The following is a 20664-nucleotide window of genomic DNA, read 5'->3' on the forward strand; positions in this document are numbered from 1 at the left end:
AATCATCCAACTGCTTTGTGTTCTGAACTCATATGACTGTGTTCATGTATGTTCTGGCATAGAGTCTCTGCAGCCAGACTCTAGGTGGTGTGTTTCAGTCAGAAAGTCAAAACCACATCACCTGAAACTCACGTCTGGTAATGTTTGCCAGAACTTTTTACTTTTAGGTTTAGCCAATTAGTATAAGATTAGTGTGATGGTAACTTTGCAGTAGTTCTTTGGAATTCTCTCACAAAATGGGGGCATTTCCCAGCTGAAACAAACAAACCTAGAACAACACATTCCACTGCAAAAGCTTGTCTCTGAATAGGATAGAATGAATTTCGTGTGTGGTGTTCTCTCATCCTGAAATTCTCTCTTCATTCTAATCAAAACGCTGCTCCACGTGCATTTATACTCAAATAGCTGTTTCAAGAAAACATCGATTTTATTGAAGGCATTATTGAAAATCTGTTTTCTCCACCCATCTTTTCTTTAGAGGATTACAAAAAAGTAGTCCTTTATTTCATTACTGATGTGAAATCTAGAAAATACTATAAATTGGGACATATTTGAAAAATAGGTATTTTCATCCAACTGAATACATACCTCCCACAATGCACTTGTTTGTTTAAATCTTAGGGCAATTTATTTTTGTCTTCCAATTAAATGTGTTTATGTTTGTTTTTCACATAATACTCCAGCCCTCTACTACAGGAAGAGCAAGTCTTTGTTCAATTCTTTTTGTTTTTATGTCTTTCACTCAAAAAAGACTTCTAAACATTTATTATTTGTTAGTAAAATTTTGTAAAGTACAGTATTGGGTATCAAATGACTTTAAAAACCCTTTTTAAAAATTGCAGAGATCTGTCTTCATTTTCTCTACGTTGAAAAATCTCGCTTTCATGAAGTCTTCATACTATCATTAGTTAATATCTCAAGACTCGTAAGTTCCTTTAGGGCTAAGTTCATCATTAATGGTAGTGGGTATAATTTCAAATAGTCTTGATAACTACAGTTTTAGTGACTTTTGGTCAGATCACTTTAGAGTATTATCTTTTTGCATAATGAGGCTGTGAAGTGCTCCAATTTTGCAGTTAGGAAGATAAGTTGATTATGTCATTTTCTCTTATGTTCACATTATTAGTATTCCACAGTTCATCTTTCCTTTTTCCTTTTTCTTCTTCCTTTCTTGCCTGCTCTTTTGGAAATCTTTTAAACCAAGTGTCTTTTTCTAAGAGTTTACTTAGTTAAAATTAGTAAATATTTATAAATCCACTTAAACGGTGAAGCATGAACTACAATATAATACAAGGAGCTTAACCGCTAACTCTTCTACATTGCAAAACTCACATTCTTTCTTCAGGAAATTCAAATACTGCATACGATACGTGACTGATAAAGACCAAGTGAGCGTGTACTGGTCAATCTATATATTAAATATTAAGAAAGTTTCTTTTTAATAAAAATAAATTCAGATAGCCGTTTTTACATATTCTTATGACACTTCCAATGAATCTAACCATTTTCTGGACCACTACCCTAGTGCTTCCTATGAGACTAGTTCATACATGAAAAATAGGACATGTTAAATTTATGAACAATGAAATATTTTTTTAAGTTAAACGTTGAACATCCAAGTAGAGTCATTAAACTCTTAAGTAGAAATAACAAACAGTAAAATCTGACATTTATTAGGAAAAATATACATTTCAGTAACGTGGTCATTTGAATATGAATATAAAAATAAAGTTGCCAGGAAACACAAACATTAATAGCTTTTAATTATAGCACATTGGAAAGGAAGTCGGAATGAAAGAAGAAAGTTATTGAACTTACTCATAAAAAGCCAACACTATTTTATTTTAAGTTGTTAGTGTTAATCCAGTCTGCAGTAGTGGACAAATCAATGTTAATTGAGTTCTAACAGGAACACATGCAGGAAACAGCTTTCACTATTATGAACAGTGGATACATATGAAAAGGCAGCATTGAAATTAAATACAATTTAATTCAGTCCCAAATACCTTTATTAACATCAAAAATGCTAGACAGAGTGAATAAATTATATGCACCCTTAATGCTGCATTTTTTCTTTCCAACACTTTCTTATACAAACATTTGAACATGAAGCAAGGTTGAAAAAACTTCTGAGTGAACACCCCAAAATCCACGACCAAGACTCTACCATTAACATTTTACTGTGCTTGCTCAGTCATACTATCTATCCCTCTCTCTATTCATCCACTAATTCATCTTATTTTTTACCCATTTAAAGTAAATTGCAAACATCTCAACAACTTTCTCAAATACTTATCATGCGGTTTTTCATATAAATTTACATAAAATTAAATGCCCATATTTAACGGAATAAACAAAAAGCAATAAGGAAAGTTAATATGTTGAGGTATGTGAGGAAGCCATTTTGGTTTAAAACTGATTCGGCCTGACCTTGTTTTTCCAGAATGGCCTGATGTGGCCTGTCAAGCATGCATTGTACATCTGCTTTAAATGTTTACAGTATCCCAAAGCAAAGAATGCTGTCTTTAAAGAAGGGATGAATGCCTCCATCTTGTATCAGCATTTCTTTAAAGACAAGCATTCCTTCTCAGAAACCGGGGTCAGATTGACCTGCTATACATAGCAAACATCTTGTGACTGTAGTAAAAAGAAAAAAAGTATTCCTGCCATATTTGATGTATGTTCTTTTTTCCAAAACCGTATATAACCTTGCTTCTCCAGAGTGCTTCCTTCCTTGATGGAAGTTGTTCTCCTAGGCTGTAGTCCTCAGAATTGTCTCATATATTAAACTCACCTCAATTTTGACCTGCAGATTGATTATTGGTTATTTGCAATGATTTTTTTTTTTTTTTGGGTGAGGAAGATTGGCCCTGAGCTAACATCTGTTGCCAATCTTCCTCTTTTTGCTTAAGGAAGACTGTCCCTGAGCTAACATCTTTGCCAATCTTCCTCTATTTTGTATGCAGGACGCTGCCACAGCATGGCTTGATGAGTGGTGCTTAGGTCTTCACGCGGGATCTGAACCCACAAACCCCCGGGGCCACCGAAGCAGAGCTTGAGAACTCAACCACTACGCCACTGGGCCAGCCCCATGTTGACATATTTTAAGTGTATGTGTTTGAGTTTTTATACGTGTATATACCTGTGTAGCCCCAAACCTCTATCAAGATACAGAACATTACCATCCATCCACTCTAGAAATTTACTTCATTATCATCCCAGTCAATCTCAGTTTCTATCTAAGAAAACTAATATGATATTGTGATTTATAATAAGAAATATATGTTGGTCTTTGTCCCCATTTCTGGCACAAAGCTCCTAAAAGCCTTGAAATTTCCTGTGATGAGAGCAATAAAGGTGTCTTTTGTTATGTTAATGAGGTAAATTTTGGAAAGCACCTAAGAATGCAGGGCTGGTTGGCAGCGGAGCCAATGCTGTGACTAGAGGGTTGGAACTTTTAGTCCTTTGCCCACCCACCTTCCCTCCAGGGAAAGGAGAGGGGCGGGAGATTGAGTTCAGTTACCATGGCCAATGATTTAATCAATCATGCCCATGTAATGAAGCCTTCATAAAAACCCAAAAGGAGAGCTTCTGGGTTGGTGAATATGTGGAGACTCTGTAAGGGGGCATGCAGGGAGAGAGCATGGAAGCTCTGAGCCCTTTCCCCATACCTTGCCCCGTGTATCTCTTCCAACTGGCTGTTCCTGAGTTATATCCTTTTATAATAAACCAGTAATCTAGTAAGTAAAATGTTTCTCTGAGTTCCGTGAGCTGCTCGAGCAAATTCATCAAAACCAAGGAAGGGAGTCGTTGGAACCTCTAATCTGTAGCCAGTTAATCAGAAGTACAGGTGATAACCTGCGCTTACAACCCGCGTCTGAAGTGGAGCAGGAGCTGTCTTGTGGGACTAAGCTCTCAAGCTGTGGGATCCAATGCTATCTCCAGGTAGCTAGTTTCAAAACTGAGTTGAATTATATGACACCCAGCTGGTGTCAGAGAATTGCTTGGTGATGTGGGGTAAACCCACCCCCACACATAATTGGAAATTGGTGCTCAGAACTCCTTGAACTACTCTTATGATGTTTTTCCACTACAATCCTTCACATTTCAAAAGTAATTGACTAAGTAAAAAGGAATGACCATTTATTCAACTGCTGGACTTCTATTTTGAAAAACATTAACAGTAACGTTTTTCTCATTAAAAGAAAAATATTTCAAATTGTACTTGTAAAATACTTAAGCACCTTTCAATAGTTGAGTAAAAATGAAGAGTTTTTAAAGTAAAAATAATTTATTTAAAGGGAAGCTGTGTTTACTTGGAGACTGAGTGGAGCATTAGGCAACTTTCATCAAATCTCAGAGAGCTGGCAAGTTATCTGCATTGTGGATGAACCACAGCCACGTTGCTTGTTCTTCACCTAGTTGACGATCTTACAAATTTAGATCCAATTAAAAAATTGCTAACTAGCTTAATACCAGCCATACAGTAGGTACAAAATAAATATTTCTTAAGTGGAATAAAAGAGTGAATGAAAGAACAGCAGAAAGAATGAGGAGGGAACTCATGTTCGCTAAGTGTTTAGGAATGTGACTACCAGAATGATGCATGCTTTAAGTAAATTATCCTATTTTTCCTTAAAATAATCCTGCAAGTTACATATGCTTTGCTAATGCCTTGTACATTGTAAATGCTCAATACATCACTGTAACAACTAAAATGCAACACTATAACTGTTGAAATGCACAGGCTCTAATTTACTAAGGGGTTTTAATCCCCAAGAACATCAGAGCAGGAATTGCATTACTCACCTGCAATAGCATTAACACTAACCTTTTTATATCCCCAAATTCTCTTTGTCTGGACCAGAGAGGAGTAGCTCAGGAAATTTTTCATGAATATAAACCATTGACATTTGATAATCAGTTTTGGCTCTATGCTAAAAACTTGAAAAATTAGCAGCTTTATTTCAGAGTCAAAATTTTTTCTACTATAATTTATAAGTATAAAAAGCTACAGAATTGCTAATAAGCAGGGTATTTAAGTTTATAGTACTCCTTACTAAAGGCAATTAAATTTTAATCTATTTGGGATGTACAGTGGGGAATTTATAAGGCTATGCATCTTCTCACCAAGCTGGAAAATGAATTTTAATCAGAATTGAGGGAGACCAGATTTGGACTTCCAGTATGAAATGATGTTTACATAGAACAAATGAAAGGCTTTTCCAATTTAAATACCACTAACAAAGGGAGAAAAAAGTACACAAAAAAGGCAAAATAAACAAATGAATATGCAAGATATATTTATCCAAGCACTTTGAAATGTGGCATAATAGGAAATTCCCCAAGGGCCTGTAGGCCACTTATAGGACATTTTATAATAATTATCAATTACAGATGAGGCCAGGAGTTTGTTTTGCAGTAGTAATTTAAAATGTGTATTGCCAGGAATTTATTATTCAAGTATAATGACTTTAACTGATTAGCAGATTATATCTCTTAAAATATACAGTAACTCCTGGTGTTTTGTCATTTGAACAGTCAACTGATAGAAATGACTTAAATGTTTCTAGTATTTAAATTGTATTGGTTGTATAAGAGCGCACTAAAAATATTTAAAAACTGAATGATTGAATTCCTCTATAGACGTGAGTACATCTGTCACTAAATTAGGTTTAGTTATTCCACTAAGATCCCAGAAAGAAGCCTCAATTCTGGTAATTTTGTAAAATAATTATAAAATCTTAGATAAGATCTGATTTATCTGGATTGTGCACACACTACTCTTCATGAGATGGAGTAAAATAGAAGGTCATTATGTTTTGTGAAATCATACTTATAACAATCATCACATCTCTAGAAATTTGATCTAGCATGTCAAATGTGTAATTCCTAACTTATTCTTAAATCTTAGTTAGATGTTTGATTTTCTTATGCAAGTGGGTAACTCTAAACGGTTGGAAGATTACTGATTAAACCATTCTATTTCAGTTACTCATGCAATTTCACAATTGCATTTCATGGAGAGACAAGAATTGGTGTATAGTTAGAATAATGCACAAGCCAGACAAATTCCTTGGAAGCAAAGGTTAAGTCCATCTGCCAAAGAAGAAATATGTCTCACTAAAAGATTCCTACTCTTTTTATTAGGTGATTGAGCAAGTGGGCAGAAAATGATTAAGAAATATTAGGATTAATACAAATTTACTCAAGCATATTGGTTACTTCCAACAGGTTCCAAACAATTTTCAGTATAAAAATATAAATATACAAATCCTTTCATTGGAGTAACCATTGGTAGAAAGTGTGTGGAGGTATACACAGTTGCACCAGAGCCAGGGCACATTTGCAGAGTTTGATTTGTGTTGTAGTCAACACTTCCAGAAACAAGAGCAGTGGATGCTCCCCCATGGGAGCCATGAGGAACCTGAAAAAGGATCCAACATTTAGAATGAAGTCCAAATGGACTATTGAAGAAAGTGTTGCCTTCTGTTGCTGGGATTGAATAAATAAAAGGAATTCAACAGAAATGAGCTGGAGGTTCATGATTTTGGTGATGGCTGATAGCTCTGAGTGTTGCAATTAGTCCTCTCCATTTTAGGAATGGAAATTTTCATCTTTATGGAGTGGGAAATCACTTCTCCTTAGCCTCTAAGGACAGTGATGACACCATAGTGTCCAGGAAGAAGATAGCATCAGCTACCAAGGTGACTGCTCATTGCAATGCCCAGATGGTCTCAATAGTTGTTAGGTGGTAAAGTCTTTTCCTCAAAAGAGGAGAGTTAACTATCTTAATTATTTTGTCTTTACTCTGTTCAGGTGGGTCCCTAGTTAGATCTTGTATAACTGTTAGGAAAGGGTGCTTAAGACATTTTGTGTGTAGTGGAGAAGTTAATAGTGAATGTATACCCAGAAGTGGAATTGCTGGATCATATGGTATTTCTATTTTCAATTTATTGAGGCACCTCCATACTGTTTTCTATGGTGGCTGCACCAATTTACATTCCTACCAACAGTGCACAAGGGTTCCCTTTTCTCCACATCCTCACCAACACTTATTTCTTGTCTTTTTGGTAATAGACATTCTAACAGATGTGAGTGTGAAGTGATATCTCATTGTGGTTTTGATTTGCATTTCCCTGATGATTAGTGATGTTAAGGATCTTTTCATGTACCTGTTGGCTAGCTGTATCTCTTCTTTGGAAAAATGTCTTTTCAGATCCTCTGCTCATTTTTTAACTGTATTGTTCGTTTATTTTGCTTTGAGTTGTATGAGTTCTTTATATATTCTGGATATTATCCCCTTATCAGACACACGATTTGCAAATATCTTCTCCCATTTGGTAGGTTGCTTTTTGTTTTGTTGATGGTTTCCTTTGTTGTGCAGAATCTTTTTAGTTTGATGTAGTTCCATTTGTTTATTTTTCTTTTGTTGCCTTTGATTTTGGAGTCAGATCCAAAAAATCACTGCGAAGACTGATGTCAAGGAGCTTACTATCCACATTTACTTCTAGGAGTTTTATGGTTTCAGGTGTTACATTCAATTCTTTAATCCATTTTGAGTTAATTTTGGGGTATGGTTTAAGAGTGTACAGTTTTATTCTTTTGCATGTGGCTGTCCAGTTTTCCCCACACCATTTATCGAAGAGACAGTCCTTTCACCATTGTATATTCTTGGCTCCTTTGTTGTAAATTAATTGACCATATATGTATGTGTTTATCTCTGGGTTCTCTATTCTGTTCCATTGATCTATGTGTCTGTTTTTTTTGTTTGTTTGTTTGAGGAAGATTGGCTCTGAGCTAACATCTATTGCCAATCCTCCTCCTTTTGCTGAGGAAGATTAGCCCTAGCTAACATCTGTGCTCATTTTCCTCTATGTTGTATATGGGATGCTGCCACAGATGGCTTGATGAGCTGTGTGTATGGCTGAGCCCAGGATTCGAAACTGCGAACCCTGGGCCACCGAAGCAGAGTGCACGAATTTAACCACTACATCACCAGGCCAGCCCCTCTACGTGTCTGTTTTTATGCCAGTACTATACTGCTTCGATTACTATAGCTTAGTAGCATAATTTGAGATCAGGGTATGTGATACCTCCAGCTTTGTTCTTCTTTCTCCAGATTTCTTTGGCTATTCGAGGTCTTTTGTGGTTCCATACAAATTTTAGGATTGTTTGTTCTATTTCTGTGAAAAATACCATTGGAATTTTGATTGGGATTCCATTAAATCTATAGATGGCTTTGAGTAGTATGGGCATTTTAACAATATTAATCCTTTCAATCCATGAGCATGGAATATCTTTCCATTTATTTGTGTCTTCTTTAATTTTTCATCGTCTCATAGTTTTCAGTGTACAGGTCTTTTACCCCCTTGGTTAAATTTATTCATAGGTATTTTATTCTTTTTGATGCAATTGTAAATGAGATATTGTTTTCTTAATTTCTCTGAGAGCTTGTTATTATTGTATAGAAATGCAACACATTTTTGTATATGGACTTTGTACCCTGCAACTTTACTGAAATCATTATTAGTTCTAATATTTTTTTGGTGGAGTCTTTAGGGTTTTCTGTATATAATATGTCATCTGCAAATAGTGATGGTTTTACATCTTCCTTTCCAAGTTTGATGCCCTTTATTTCTTTTTCTTGCCTAATTGCTCTGGCTAGGACTTTGAGTACTATGTTGAATAAAAGTGGTGAGAGTGGACATCTTCATCTTGTTTCTGATATTAGGAGAAAAGCTTTCAGCTTTTCACCATTGAGTATGATGTTAGCTGTGGGCTTGTTTTATATGGCCTTTATTATGTTGAGGTACATTCTGTCTATAACCACTTTGAGAGTTTTTATCATAAATGTATGTTGAATTTTGTCAAATGCTTTTCTCATCTATTGAGATGATTATATAATTTTTATCCTTCATTTTGTTAATGTGGTGTATCACATTGATTGATTTGTAGATGTTGAATCATCCTTGCATCCCTAGAATAAATCCCACTTGATCATGGTGTATAATCCTTTTAATGTACAGTAGTCCCCTCTTATCCGTAGGGGATATGTTTCAAGACCTCCACTGGCTGCCTGAAACGGTGGATAGTACTGAACCCTATATATACTATGCTTTTTCCTATACATACATGCTTATGATAAAGTTTAATTTATAAATTAGGCACAGTAAGAGATTAACAACAATAACTAATAATAAAAATAGAAAATCACAACAATATACTGTAATAAAAGTTACCATATATCTTAGCAGCCTCAGTATAAAATTTTTTTCTTAAGTCAAGAACTTCTACCTTTTCACTTAAAGGAAGCACTTTATGGCTTCTCTTTGGCATATCTGAATTGCCAGCCTCATTACTCCTGTGCTTTGGGGCCATTATTAAGTAAAATAAGGATAACTTGAACACAAGCATTGCAGTACTAGGACAGTCAACCTGATAACCTAACCTAAGTTAATCTGATACCAAGTGACTAATGAGTGGGTAGTGTATATGACGTGGATAGGCTGGACAAAGGGATGGGGATGATTCACATACTATATCGGGCAGGATGGTGTGAGATTTCATCACACTACTCAGAACAATGTGCCATTTAAAACTTATAAATTGTTTATTTCTGGAATTTTTTCATTTAACATTTTTGGATGGCAGTTAATCACAGGTATCTGAAGCCACGGAAAGTGAAACGGTGGATAAGGCGGGGACTACTGTATTGTTGAATTTGGTTTGCTGATATTTTGTCGAGGATTTTTGCATCTATGTTCACTGGGGATATTGGCCTGTGATTTTCTTTTCTTGTGGTGTCCTTGTCTGGTTTTGTTATCAGCATAATGCTGGCCTTGTAAAATGAGTTTGGAAATATTTCCTCCTCTCCCAGTTTTTGGGAGAGTTTGAGAAGGACTGGTACTAATACTTCTTTGAATGTTTGGTAGAATTCATCAGTGAAGCCATCTGGTCCTGGACTTTTGTTTGTCAGGAGGTTTTTGAGTACTGACTCAATTTCCTTGCTAGTAATCAGTCTATTCAGATTTTCTATTTTTTCTTGATTCAGCATTGGAAGGTTGTATGTTTCCATTTCTTTTAGGTTGTCAAATTTGTTGGCATATACTTGTTCAGAGTACTCTCTTATGATCCTTTGTATTTCAGTTGTAATGTCTCATCTTTCATTTCTGATTTTATTTATTTAGTCCTCTCTCTTTTTTTCTTGGTGAGTCTATCTAAAAGTTTGTCAATTTTGTTTATCTTTTCAAAGAACCAGCTCTTAGTTTCATTGATCTTTTCTCTTGTCTTTTTAGCCTCTATGTCATTTATTTCCACTCTGATCTTTATTATTTCCTTCCTTCTGCTAACTTTGGGCTTTGTTCTTTTTCTAGTTTCTTCAAGTGTAAATTTAGGTTGTTTATTTGAGATTTTTCTTTTTTTTTTTTGAGGTAGGCCTGTATCACTATGAACTTCCCTCTTAGAACTGTTTTTTATGCATCTCGTAAATTTTGGTATGTTGTAGTTCCATTTTCATTTGTTTCAAGGTATTTTTCTTATTTCTCTTGATTTCCTCTTTGACTCATTGGTTATTTAGTAGCATGTTGTTTAATCTCCACATTTTTGTGAATTTTCCTGTTTGCTTCTTGTAATTGATTTCTAGTTTCATACATTTGTGGTCAAAAAAGATGCTTGATATGATTTCAATATTCTTAAATTTATTAAGACTTGTTTCATGGCCTAATAATGATCTATCCTAAAGAATGTTCCTTCCATGTGTACCTGATAAGGGTATATTCTGCTGCTTTTGGATGGACTGCTCTGTTAGTGTCTGTTAAGACCATCTGGTTTAATATTTTCTTTAAGGCCAATGTTTCCCTATTCATTTTCTCTCTGGATGTTCTGTCCATTGATGTAAGTAGGGTATTAAAGGCTTCTACTATTATTGTATTTCTATTTCTCCCTATAGGTATGCTAATATTTGCTTTATATATTTAAGTGCTCCTAGTTTAGGTGCATAAATGTTTATAATTGTTATATCCTCTTGTAGGATTGATCCCTTTACCATTATGTGATGCCCTTCCTCGTTTCTTATTACAGTCTTTGTTTAAAGTCTATTTTGCCTGATACATGTATAGTTACCCCAGCTTTCTTTTGGTTTCCATTTTATAGAACATCCTTTTCTATCTTTTCACTTTCAGTCTGTGTGTGTCCTTACATCTGAAGTGAGTCTCTTATAGGCAGCATATAGATGGGTCTTTTTTATTTAATCCATCCTGCCACTGTCTGTCTTTTGATTGGAGAATTTAGTCCATTTACATTTAAAGTAATTATTGATAAGTATGTACTTATTGCCATTTTGTTAATTGTCTTATGGCTGTTTTGTAGTTATTCTCTGTTCCTTTCTTCTTCTCTTGCTCTCTTCCTTTGCGGTTTGATGACTTTCTTTAGTGCTATGCTTAGACTCCTTTCTCATTATTTTTTGTGCATCTACTAAAGGATTTGGCTTTGTGGTTGCCATGAGGCTTACATATAACAACCTGTATTTATAACAGTCTATTTTAAGTTGATAACAACTTAAGTTTGTTTGTGGGATTCTGTCAAGAATCTAATTCATACCTGTTCTGACCATATGGCTCTCCAAGGCTTCCAAGTGAGAGCCTGTATATTCACAAGGGTCCCTCTCTGTGATAGTAAATAAACTTGAATCCTTGTCTCCTTAGTATCATGGCCTACAAAAAACCTCACTGTGCCATTAGTGACTTGCTGCTGAGCTTATTAGCCTACTGCCCTATGTGGCATTGATATTCAGCAAATGTCTTGAAAGGAAAACCAGCTATATGGTCATTTTGTGTATGTGTGAGGAAGATTAGCCCTAAGCTAACATCTGTTGCCAATCCTCTTTTTACTGAGGAAGATTGGCCCTGGGCTAACATCCATGCCTATCTTCCTCTACTTTATATGGGACAGCGCCACGGCATGGCTTGACAAGCAGTACGTCAGTCCCAGCCAGGGATCCAAACCTGTGAACCCCAGGCCACCAAAGCAGAGAGCACAAACTTAACCGCTATGCCACCAGGCTGGCCCCTATATGGTCATTTTTTAATTCTGCCCCTCTCCCTGGGCTCTCAGTCCCTTGAGTCTCCAATTTTGCCTCCTTTGCTACACAAGGGTACAAAAGCTCTGCTGGTTTTTCTGTCTGTAAAAAGCATCTCTCAACCTGACCGAAGACCAGATTATTTTCAACATCTTGCACTGTGTAGAGAATCTCTAAATGCTCCCAGAAAAGGAGCAGCTTTACAATATCAGCGCACATCTCTAATGCTCCTACTTCTTCAGAATCTTGCTACCTTACCCCTATTAATTTCAGCAACAGCCTTTCCACAGATTTTTTTAAATCCATTGTTTCTAGCTGTTGGTGGGATTATTGCTCTTCTTCAAGCTACTTCATTATACCATGACTTCAGTTATTCAATATATATTTCACTAGTGACTATGGGATATGGTACAGGCACTATTCTAGATGCTGGGAATATAGTGATGAACCTAAGATTCTGCACTGGAAGAGGTATATCCTAGTGAAAGTAATTAGATCATTAAAATATATACTAATAAATATACAAATTATCAGGTGATAAGTCCTATGAAGAAAAGAAGATACAGGGGATAGAAGGTGGTGATGCTATTTTACATGGCATGTTCAGAGAAGGTCTGTCTGGTAAGGAGACATTTGATGGTGACCTACATGAAGTTAACTGAGTGAGCCATGTGTATGTCTGGAGAGCGTGTTGCTGACAGAGAAAATAGTAAGCACAAAGCTCTAAGGTGTTTTCATGCCTGGTGATTTTGAGGAACATGTATGCTTGTAGCAGTGAGTGAAGAGTAAAAAGAGATGATAGAAGCAGCAGTTGGTGCATTGGTACCAATCATTTCAGGGCTTGTAATGTATAGAGGCATTCCTTTTTAACTAACAGAAATAGGAAGCTATTCAAGGGTTATTAGGAGGAGAGACATGATCTAATATTTAAAATGATTACTTTGGCTTTTGCTTGTCTCCACACAGCACAAGGGGTTGGACAAGTTGAGTTTTGTCGTTGTTCAGGTGAGAGATGATGATGGTCTGAGCAATCTTAATGCAGAGTTTAAAAGTGTGGACTCTTGAGCTGGACTACCTGAGTTCAAGTACCAACTCTGTCAACATTAGCTGAACAATCCTGCTTAATCTTTCTGTACCTGAGTCCTAGAAACAGTAGGACTGTAATGACTATGCCCGAGTCCTAAAAATGGCAGGAAAGAGTGGAATGGAAAGGATGAGGAGTAGGTAAAGAGCTTTAGATATGGTGTATTTGAGATGACAGTTGGACACTCCAGTGGAAATGTAAATTACCTAGTCTGGAGCTTAATGGGTAGGTCGACTGAAGTTAAATATATTGGATGGTCAGACGATGTACTATATTAAAGCTATGAGATTAGATGAGTTTCTCCAGGAGTTAGGCTATATAGAGATGAGTATCCAGTAAATCTGACAAGACTGACTAGTGAGAACAGAGAAAAACCACAAGATAGTAGTGTTCTGGAGACCAATCCTGGAATGTATTCCACAAAGGAGGGGTGACCAACTATGTGAAATGCCACACATGATGATAGGTCAAGTATGATGGCTGAAAATGACCATTTGAATTGGCAATGAAGTAGTTCTGACCTTGCCAGGGGCAGTTATGGTAGAATAGTGAGAAACAAAAGGCCGAATGAAAAGTGTTCAAAGAGAGAATGGGAGGCAAAAAGAGAAGGCAGCAAGTGAAATAAGTTTTACCAAGAGTTTTGTTGCAAATAGACAAGGCTACAGCTGGACGGGAAGATGAGATCCCCTCCAATGAGATACAAATGTGACTTTTTTTTTTTTTTTTGTGAGGAGATCAGCCCTGAGCTAACATCCGCCAATCCTCCTCTTTTTTTTTTGCTGAGGAAGACGGCCCTGGGCTAACATCAGTGCCCATCTTCCTCCACTTTATATGGGACGCCGCCACAGCATGGCTCACCAAGCAGTGCGTCGGTGCGCGCCCGGGATCCGAACCAGCGAACCCCGGGCCGCCGCAGCGGAGCGCGCGCACTTAACCGCTTGCGCCACCGGGCCGGCCCCACAAATGTGCCTTTTATCTGATGAAGGTTAGTGTTGATCCAATCTTGATCACAGTGTGGCTCATCTGGTTTGGTTCAAATGACTTCTTGTCTCTCCCTAGTCTAGTGACTGCTCAGTTATGTAACTGAAAACCTCTCTGGTTGTTCTTTGAAAGGATTAATAATATTCTCTATCAGATGTTGTGAAGAATCAGCATCTTTACTCTGCTGGCATAGTGGTTCTTGATATCATAAAACTTGAATCTTTATAACTAGCCCCAAACTATAATTTTGCTGGGCCACAATTTTGAATTCTTTATGCTGTATTATTTCAGTGTTCAAGTTATTAGCTAGCTGACCTCTAAGTAGTTACATCTCCACATGGCTCTCTTATCCTCCATTATTCATTATGATAGCTGTAACTCTGATGTAATGCTACAAAGTTATTCTGAGATGTGGGGCAACCAGAGTGCAAGGACTAATACTTGCAAATACAAGGGAGTATCCTGCTCATCTGATGTACTAATAGATTAACAAAAAAAAGGGGTGTATTAGTTTGCTAGGGCTGCCATTAACAAAATTCCACAGACTGGGTGGCTTAAACCATAGGAATTTGTTTTCTCACAGTTCCAGAGGCTGGAAGTCCAAGATCAAGATGTTGGCAGGTTTGGTTTCATCTGAGGTCTCTCCTTGGCCACCTCCTTGCTGTGTCTTCACATGGTCTTTTGTCTATATGTCCACACACCCCTGGTGTTTCTTTGTGTGTTCAAATTTCCTCTTCTTATAAGGACGCCAGTCACATTTGACTAGGGGCCATGCTGTTAACCTCATTTTAACTTAATTGCCTCTTGAAAGGCCTATTTCCAAATATTCCACATTCTGGGGTACTGGGGGTTAGGGTTTCAAAATATGGATTTTAGGGAACACAAATCAGCCCACAACCTGTGGTAATCTGTTCTATTAGTACACAACATATTTTAAAGAGGTTGAGGAAAAAAAACAGTTAGAAGCAATTTGAAACCCAGTAATAACACCAAACCAGTATTGACTGACCACATGAGAGCTAGAAAAACTAATACATTAATAACTAACATTTACTAAACCTCTAGTATGGAATAGGTATGTGATTTTATATATATACACACACACATTGATACACACACATAAATATAAATATATACATAGATATATGAGTACATAAATAGAAATATATATATAATTAGTTATCACAAAAAGCCTACAAGATAGGTGTTATTCCCACTTCTCAGAAGAGGATATTTAGATTCTGAACTTTAATCCAATAATTCACAAAGTCTTAAATCTGTAGAGGTATCTGAATTGTTAAAAACTTGACATTCAACATATAGTAGCCGTGACAGAGAAGATAGGGATTTACAATTTAGAACATTTTCAACAAAAAAATTAAAACAAAAAAACTATGGGACGTAAACAAGATGAATTTTAGTTACCTATAAGATGCATTTTTGGGTTCAGCATGTCCAGATGATTAGAGATAAACGTGGTGATTGTACCTGACATAAAATTGTTCACACTGTAAACCTAATTCTGTCTTTTGTTGAATGAATGGTGATATGAAAGTCTTGGTGCAAATTTTGATGAGATGGTAAAAGTTTTAATCATCTTCTCCCCAGAGTATCAAAAATTCGAGAAAACATGCAAATATTTGGATATTACAATCTGTCCAAATGATGCGTTTTCAAAAATACTTCGTATTGGAATATGGCTTATGTGTATTTTAGAAGTAAAAACTATTATATGAACAATGCAAATTGGCAACTAATAGTTATGTAAACAAGTCGTATTTTTGCTTTAATTACTTTTGCTTAGTTTTAAATTCTCAGTGCCACTTTGATAAATCATCTACAAAATTACAAAAAAGTAATGATTTGTTTAGAGGTCAAATATGTAAAAGGCATGTCTAGTAATTAACTTTAGGCTATTGAAATGAAAGTCAGTATCATCAATCTGTGTCATGTCCACATATATTCATCATTTAAAATAGAACAATATTCACATTGAAGCATATGAAAAAAATGACAGAGCTAGTTTGAAGTATATATTAAATTCAAATTTTTGAAAAGGGAAAAAAAGACTATTTCACAATAATAACCTTCAACTTCTGAAAATAATAAAGACAGTCACATTCAAGTGGACTTGTAAAACAATTTTAATTTTTACTCAAAGTATGAGATGTCATCATTAGTCCTTATCTTATGCTTGAAAAATGGAGACAATTGTACAGGAAAGAAAGGGAAACGGAAGCTATTAGATTTTAAGCTCAAGTTTCAAAAAACTCAGATAAGGCAGGTAAAAACTCCAGATACTTTCCCATTGTCCAAAATTGTCAAACATATTAATTTTCATATGCCTCCTTATTTCATAAAACATATATATTATCATTAGGATTAACAGTTTATTTTAGATTTTTTCCCTAAATACCATGATTTCTTGTTTTAAAGAAAGGCTCCCCAGTAGTGCTACCCATTTCATAAACTGACCTGCAGTTTTTTCTTTTTTAAAAAAATTCCAACCTATTTGGACTTGAAGAATAAATATCATATACCCAGGGTAAACTATTTCATCCCCACCAAATATAAGTGATCAGTATTTTACAATGAAGAAATTCATAGTATTTAATAGCATATTAACTGTACCAGGACTGGACTGACTGAAGTATGGGCCTTTGTATACAGACAAGTTCTGATAAAAAAGATATCTGAAAAATAGAAGGGGGAAAAAAGGAAATGCTAGGAATAACGCTTAGCTACATAAAATAATTTTTAATCAAAACTTACCAGATCTAATAAAATTCTAAAGAAACTGATGAAAAGTGATGCCCCTAATGTGAACTATAATTAGACTACTTGTCTGCCTTAGGAAAATCAACTCAGTAGCTGATCTTTATGTGGAAACAAAAATAGAGGGCTTTGTCATTATTCATTAGGCACAGGAAGGAGACTACTGCTTTATTTAAAAAAAAAGACTAGATTAACTGGTAGCCCCCCAAAGAGTAGTAGAGTTAAACTATCTCCCACCCCAAAATGGCCATATGTTGTTTACTTCCAGTTAATTCTGACATTGCAGAGAAAGACATTACAACCTGACTTAAAATAACAAGAAATGAACATACAAAGTAAAATAACAAAAAGCAAACAACAAAACAACAACAACAAAACCCTATGATGATGAATTTTGTTTGTACCAAAAGCGTAGTAAGAAACTGAAAAAAAATTGCTTGTAGATAGCAACAGTGCAAAGGTATCATGCCAGGTCCTGTGCACACAACCTCTTCAACGCAGTGTAAGTTTCTTCTCAGCAGCCACCTATGAAGGCCTGAAGTGTAGTGAATGTGTACTGTGGCTGCTTCACTAACACCATAAATAAGAGTGGCCAGGGCCATCATTCATGTTTGTTGGCTGAAAATTACTCTTGGAAAACACTTAGTCACTAGACTCTTTTTAAACAAGCAATTTCTCATTAACAAGTTCTGGTCAACAGTGAACTAGAATGAGTCTTAACGGACCTTCTTGGTTATTAGGACATTTGTTAACTCCTTGCCTGTTTTTAAAACTCCAGTGTTTGATAGGCAGCCACTAAAATAAACCCTCCCCCTTTTCAAATTACTTCCCTTTCATCTCCCTAAAGAGGACCCTATGTAAACCTAAAAACATATGGTAATATACAAGGTTTTCCAAAGTGCAAAATGTGTTACATATAGTTTCATAGGCTTCATTTAAACACAGCATTTTATACATTACAGTACAGTTTTGAGACTTCTGCTCATAAATTACACCACTTAACGGACAACTACGTTAAAAGGTTGGCCACTCAAAGTAACCCAATGCCTTCTTACACAAGGTTAATACAATCGAACTGTACAAGTTTTGTTTAGACCAAAATAAAGTTAATCTTACACTTATCACATATATACATACATATTTTTAAATGTTCTTTAAATGCTTACGTACAGCTAGACAAATCTCAAAAACCATGAATTATCTTACAGTTTGGTTTCTGGTTTGCATACAAACATTGTACACAACATTAAAAAAAAATAATTTGTGAAACAACTCATTTTATTTCTTTCTGTAAGGTCTGCTCACCCTGTAACTCTTTTGGTTGGGTTCTTGACCGCTGTAGAACCACGCTAAGTTCTTCAATGACATTTGATGGTAACTTATTATCAGATCCCAAGGTAGCTTTGCCATTCCTGTCCTCAGTCTTCCTCAATGTCTTGAGACCTTTATGGCCTTTTTGTTGCTCACGAAGGACCTCAGCCTCTGTGTCCTCCAGACAGTTGAAACTTCGATGCTTTCTGGTACGATGTCGAAGTTTATCGTCCTTGTGCTCCAGGCAGTGGGCCACGATGGAGGCTTTCTCCTTTAAGCTAGAATCTCCAGACTCTCGATCACGATTTTCACTGAGCCGCAGCCTTTCAAGTTCTGCTCTGGCACTCTAAAAATAAAATAAAATATCTGACAGATTTGGCACAATTGCAGTTTAAAAAATACATTCCACATAAAAGCCGACGCTTCTCATATTAGAGCTTATTTCTATGACGTTGGTTCTAACTTTACTTTGGCACAAGTGACATGTCTGAATTTATATACTGATCTCAGAGCTACAAATTCAACTGAAACATAGACCATGGAAATTCATTTTAACATGCATTTAACATACCACTTTAGAGATGTCTTTCAGGTTATTCAAATTGACTCTCATTTCCAACTTGCCTCTTCCAATTCAATGCTGCTTGTTAGTGTCACCTATTCGTGCATCTGTAATTCCTACGGTGTCGTACCCACAGCACTGAGGAAAAACATGGTCTCCATGGCCACGTGAGTTGGGGAAATACTCCATACTACAGCTCTCTCTTTGAAATTTACAATACATATTAGCATCTTAAAGACGCTGCAAAGTATTATGGCAAAGAAATCTGTTTGACTAGTGAAATCTTTTCCCCCCATATAACGCCTATTAGAATTCCACAGATATATATACATTTCAGTGTTTTCAAAACTATGTTTATTTATTAAAACCCACTTTTGTATCAGTAGATTAGAGTACACCTTCATCCAGTAAAATGTAAGGGCCTACAGGTACCAGAAATCCATCGTGACACAACACCTGCAATGGTATACAGGTGGGCTTTCTTAACTAGTGTTCAGGACGTCTTGTGACTGGGCAATTCCTGGCGTACAGAACTTTCATCAGATTCTCAAAGGGGACTACAACTTTATCAAGTGTAAGATACAAGAACCAACGACAGCGAGTCAAGCATATAGGGGCACAGAGCCACAGAGAAAGGATAGCCAATAAACTGGGTCAGGGGGTAGGTGGGGCGAGAAGAAAAAAGTTATTTTTCATTTCATAAGTAAGAGTGGAAGGAATTTCTTCAAAATTTCCCCAGTAAAATTGCAAAGCACAGAAAGCAGAAATCTCAAGAAGTTTTTAAGTTATGAATGTTTGATAATATATTAAGTATGAAATTGAGTAGCATAAACAGTAAAGATGTCTCATATAATAATGTTTAAAAGGCAATACTTCACCTTTCTCTATTTCTTTCTACAGCACTTATCACTTTCTAATAGACTATAAAGTTACTCCTATCTCTTGTGATTGTCGGCAGGCCCTGCTAGCAAGTCAACTCAATGCAAGCAGGGTTTTTGTTTTTCGCTTTGGTTTGACTGATTCACTGGAGTGTGAACCTAGAACAGTGACTGCACACGGGAAATGATCAATAAATATTTTGTGAATAGTGAATGAAGGTTTAAAAAAATTCAAATGTGTAAGACTCTGCTCTATTTTCCTAAATTCCAGCAGATCCAGACACGAAATTATACCAGACAAATTCAAGCTGAATAAAAGTACTTTCATAAACATAATTTATAAATAATTTGCAATTTGGAGTTTTCTGTCAAGATTATGATTAAACATCTCAGATAAATGTATTTCTTCTACTCTAAAACTGATAGAAAGAAATATTTAGTATTTAACTTAATTTCAAAATTTCATTAGAAGGATATATTAAAATATTGGGAAATAGCAGTGATGCACAACAATGTGAATGCAATTAACGCCACTAAACTATACACTTAAATGGTAAAAATGGGAAATTTTATGTTACGTGGATTTTATCACAATAAAATAAAAACAGCAAAAAAAACCCAAAAGGAAAAAAAAATATGAAAGATTAGTGAAAATGATGGCTAACTAGCATAGGAATGGGACTGGGAATTTATAAATAAATACTAATCCTGTTCAAGTTTCACTTGCATCTATTACTTGAAGAAAACTAAGGATCCATATAGAATGGTTTTACAGATCATAGTAACAGTTCTCATTATCTTTCAGCTATCAGCAGAAAGACTTTGGGAGTCTCTTAGATGTAGAACCTAGGGGCTAAGTATTAACACACGTAATGCTGAAATTTCAAGTTAACTATGATATTAGCCTAAATGATGTAACCTTATATGAAAGTGGGGAGAGGTGATGGAAATGAATCGGTAAGAGTCAAGAGGATGGGACAGCGTGCTTTGTATG

General features: G+C 35.8%; 1 protein-coding gene across 6 annotated transcripts in view; it reads right to left on the bottom strand.

Annotated features, from left to right (window-relative positions):
- Positions 1-16270: 16270 nt before the first annotated feature.
- The window catches only part of ARAP2 (ArfGAP with RhoGAP domain, ankyrin repeat and PH domain 2), a 187085-nt gene continuing 182691 nt past the window's right edge, over positions 16271-20664 (bottom strand). For all 6 annotated transcript variants that reach the window (XM_058546854.1, XM_058546856.1, XM_058546857.1 and 3 more), the window contains one exon: positions 16271-18576. In XM_058546854.1, the coding sequence (XP_058402837.1) occupies positions 18193-18576 (384 nt within the window). In that variant the 3' untranslated portion in view covers positions 16271-18192. The remainder of the gene's footprint in view (positions 18577-20664) is intronic.

The sequence above is a fragment of the Diceros bicornis genome, chromosome 8 (assembly GCF_020826845.1).
Source record: "Diceros bicornis minor isolate mBicDic1 chromosome 8, mDicBic1.mat.cur, whole genome shotgun sequence".
NCBI lineage: Eukaryota > Metazoa > Chordata > Mammalia > Perissodactyla > Rhinocerotidae > Diceros > Diceros bicornis.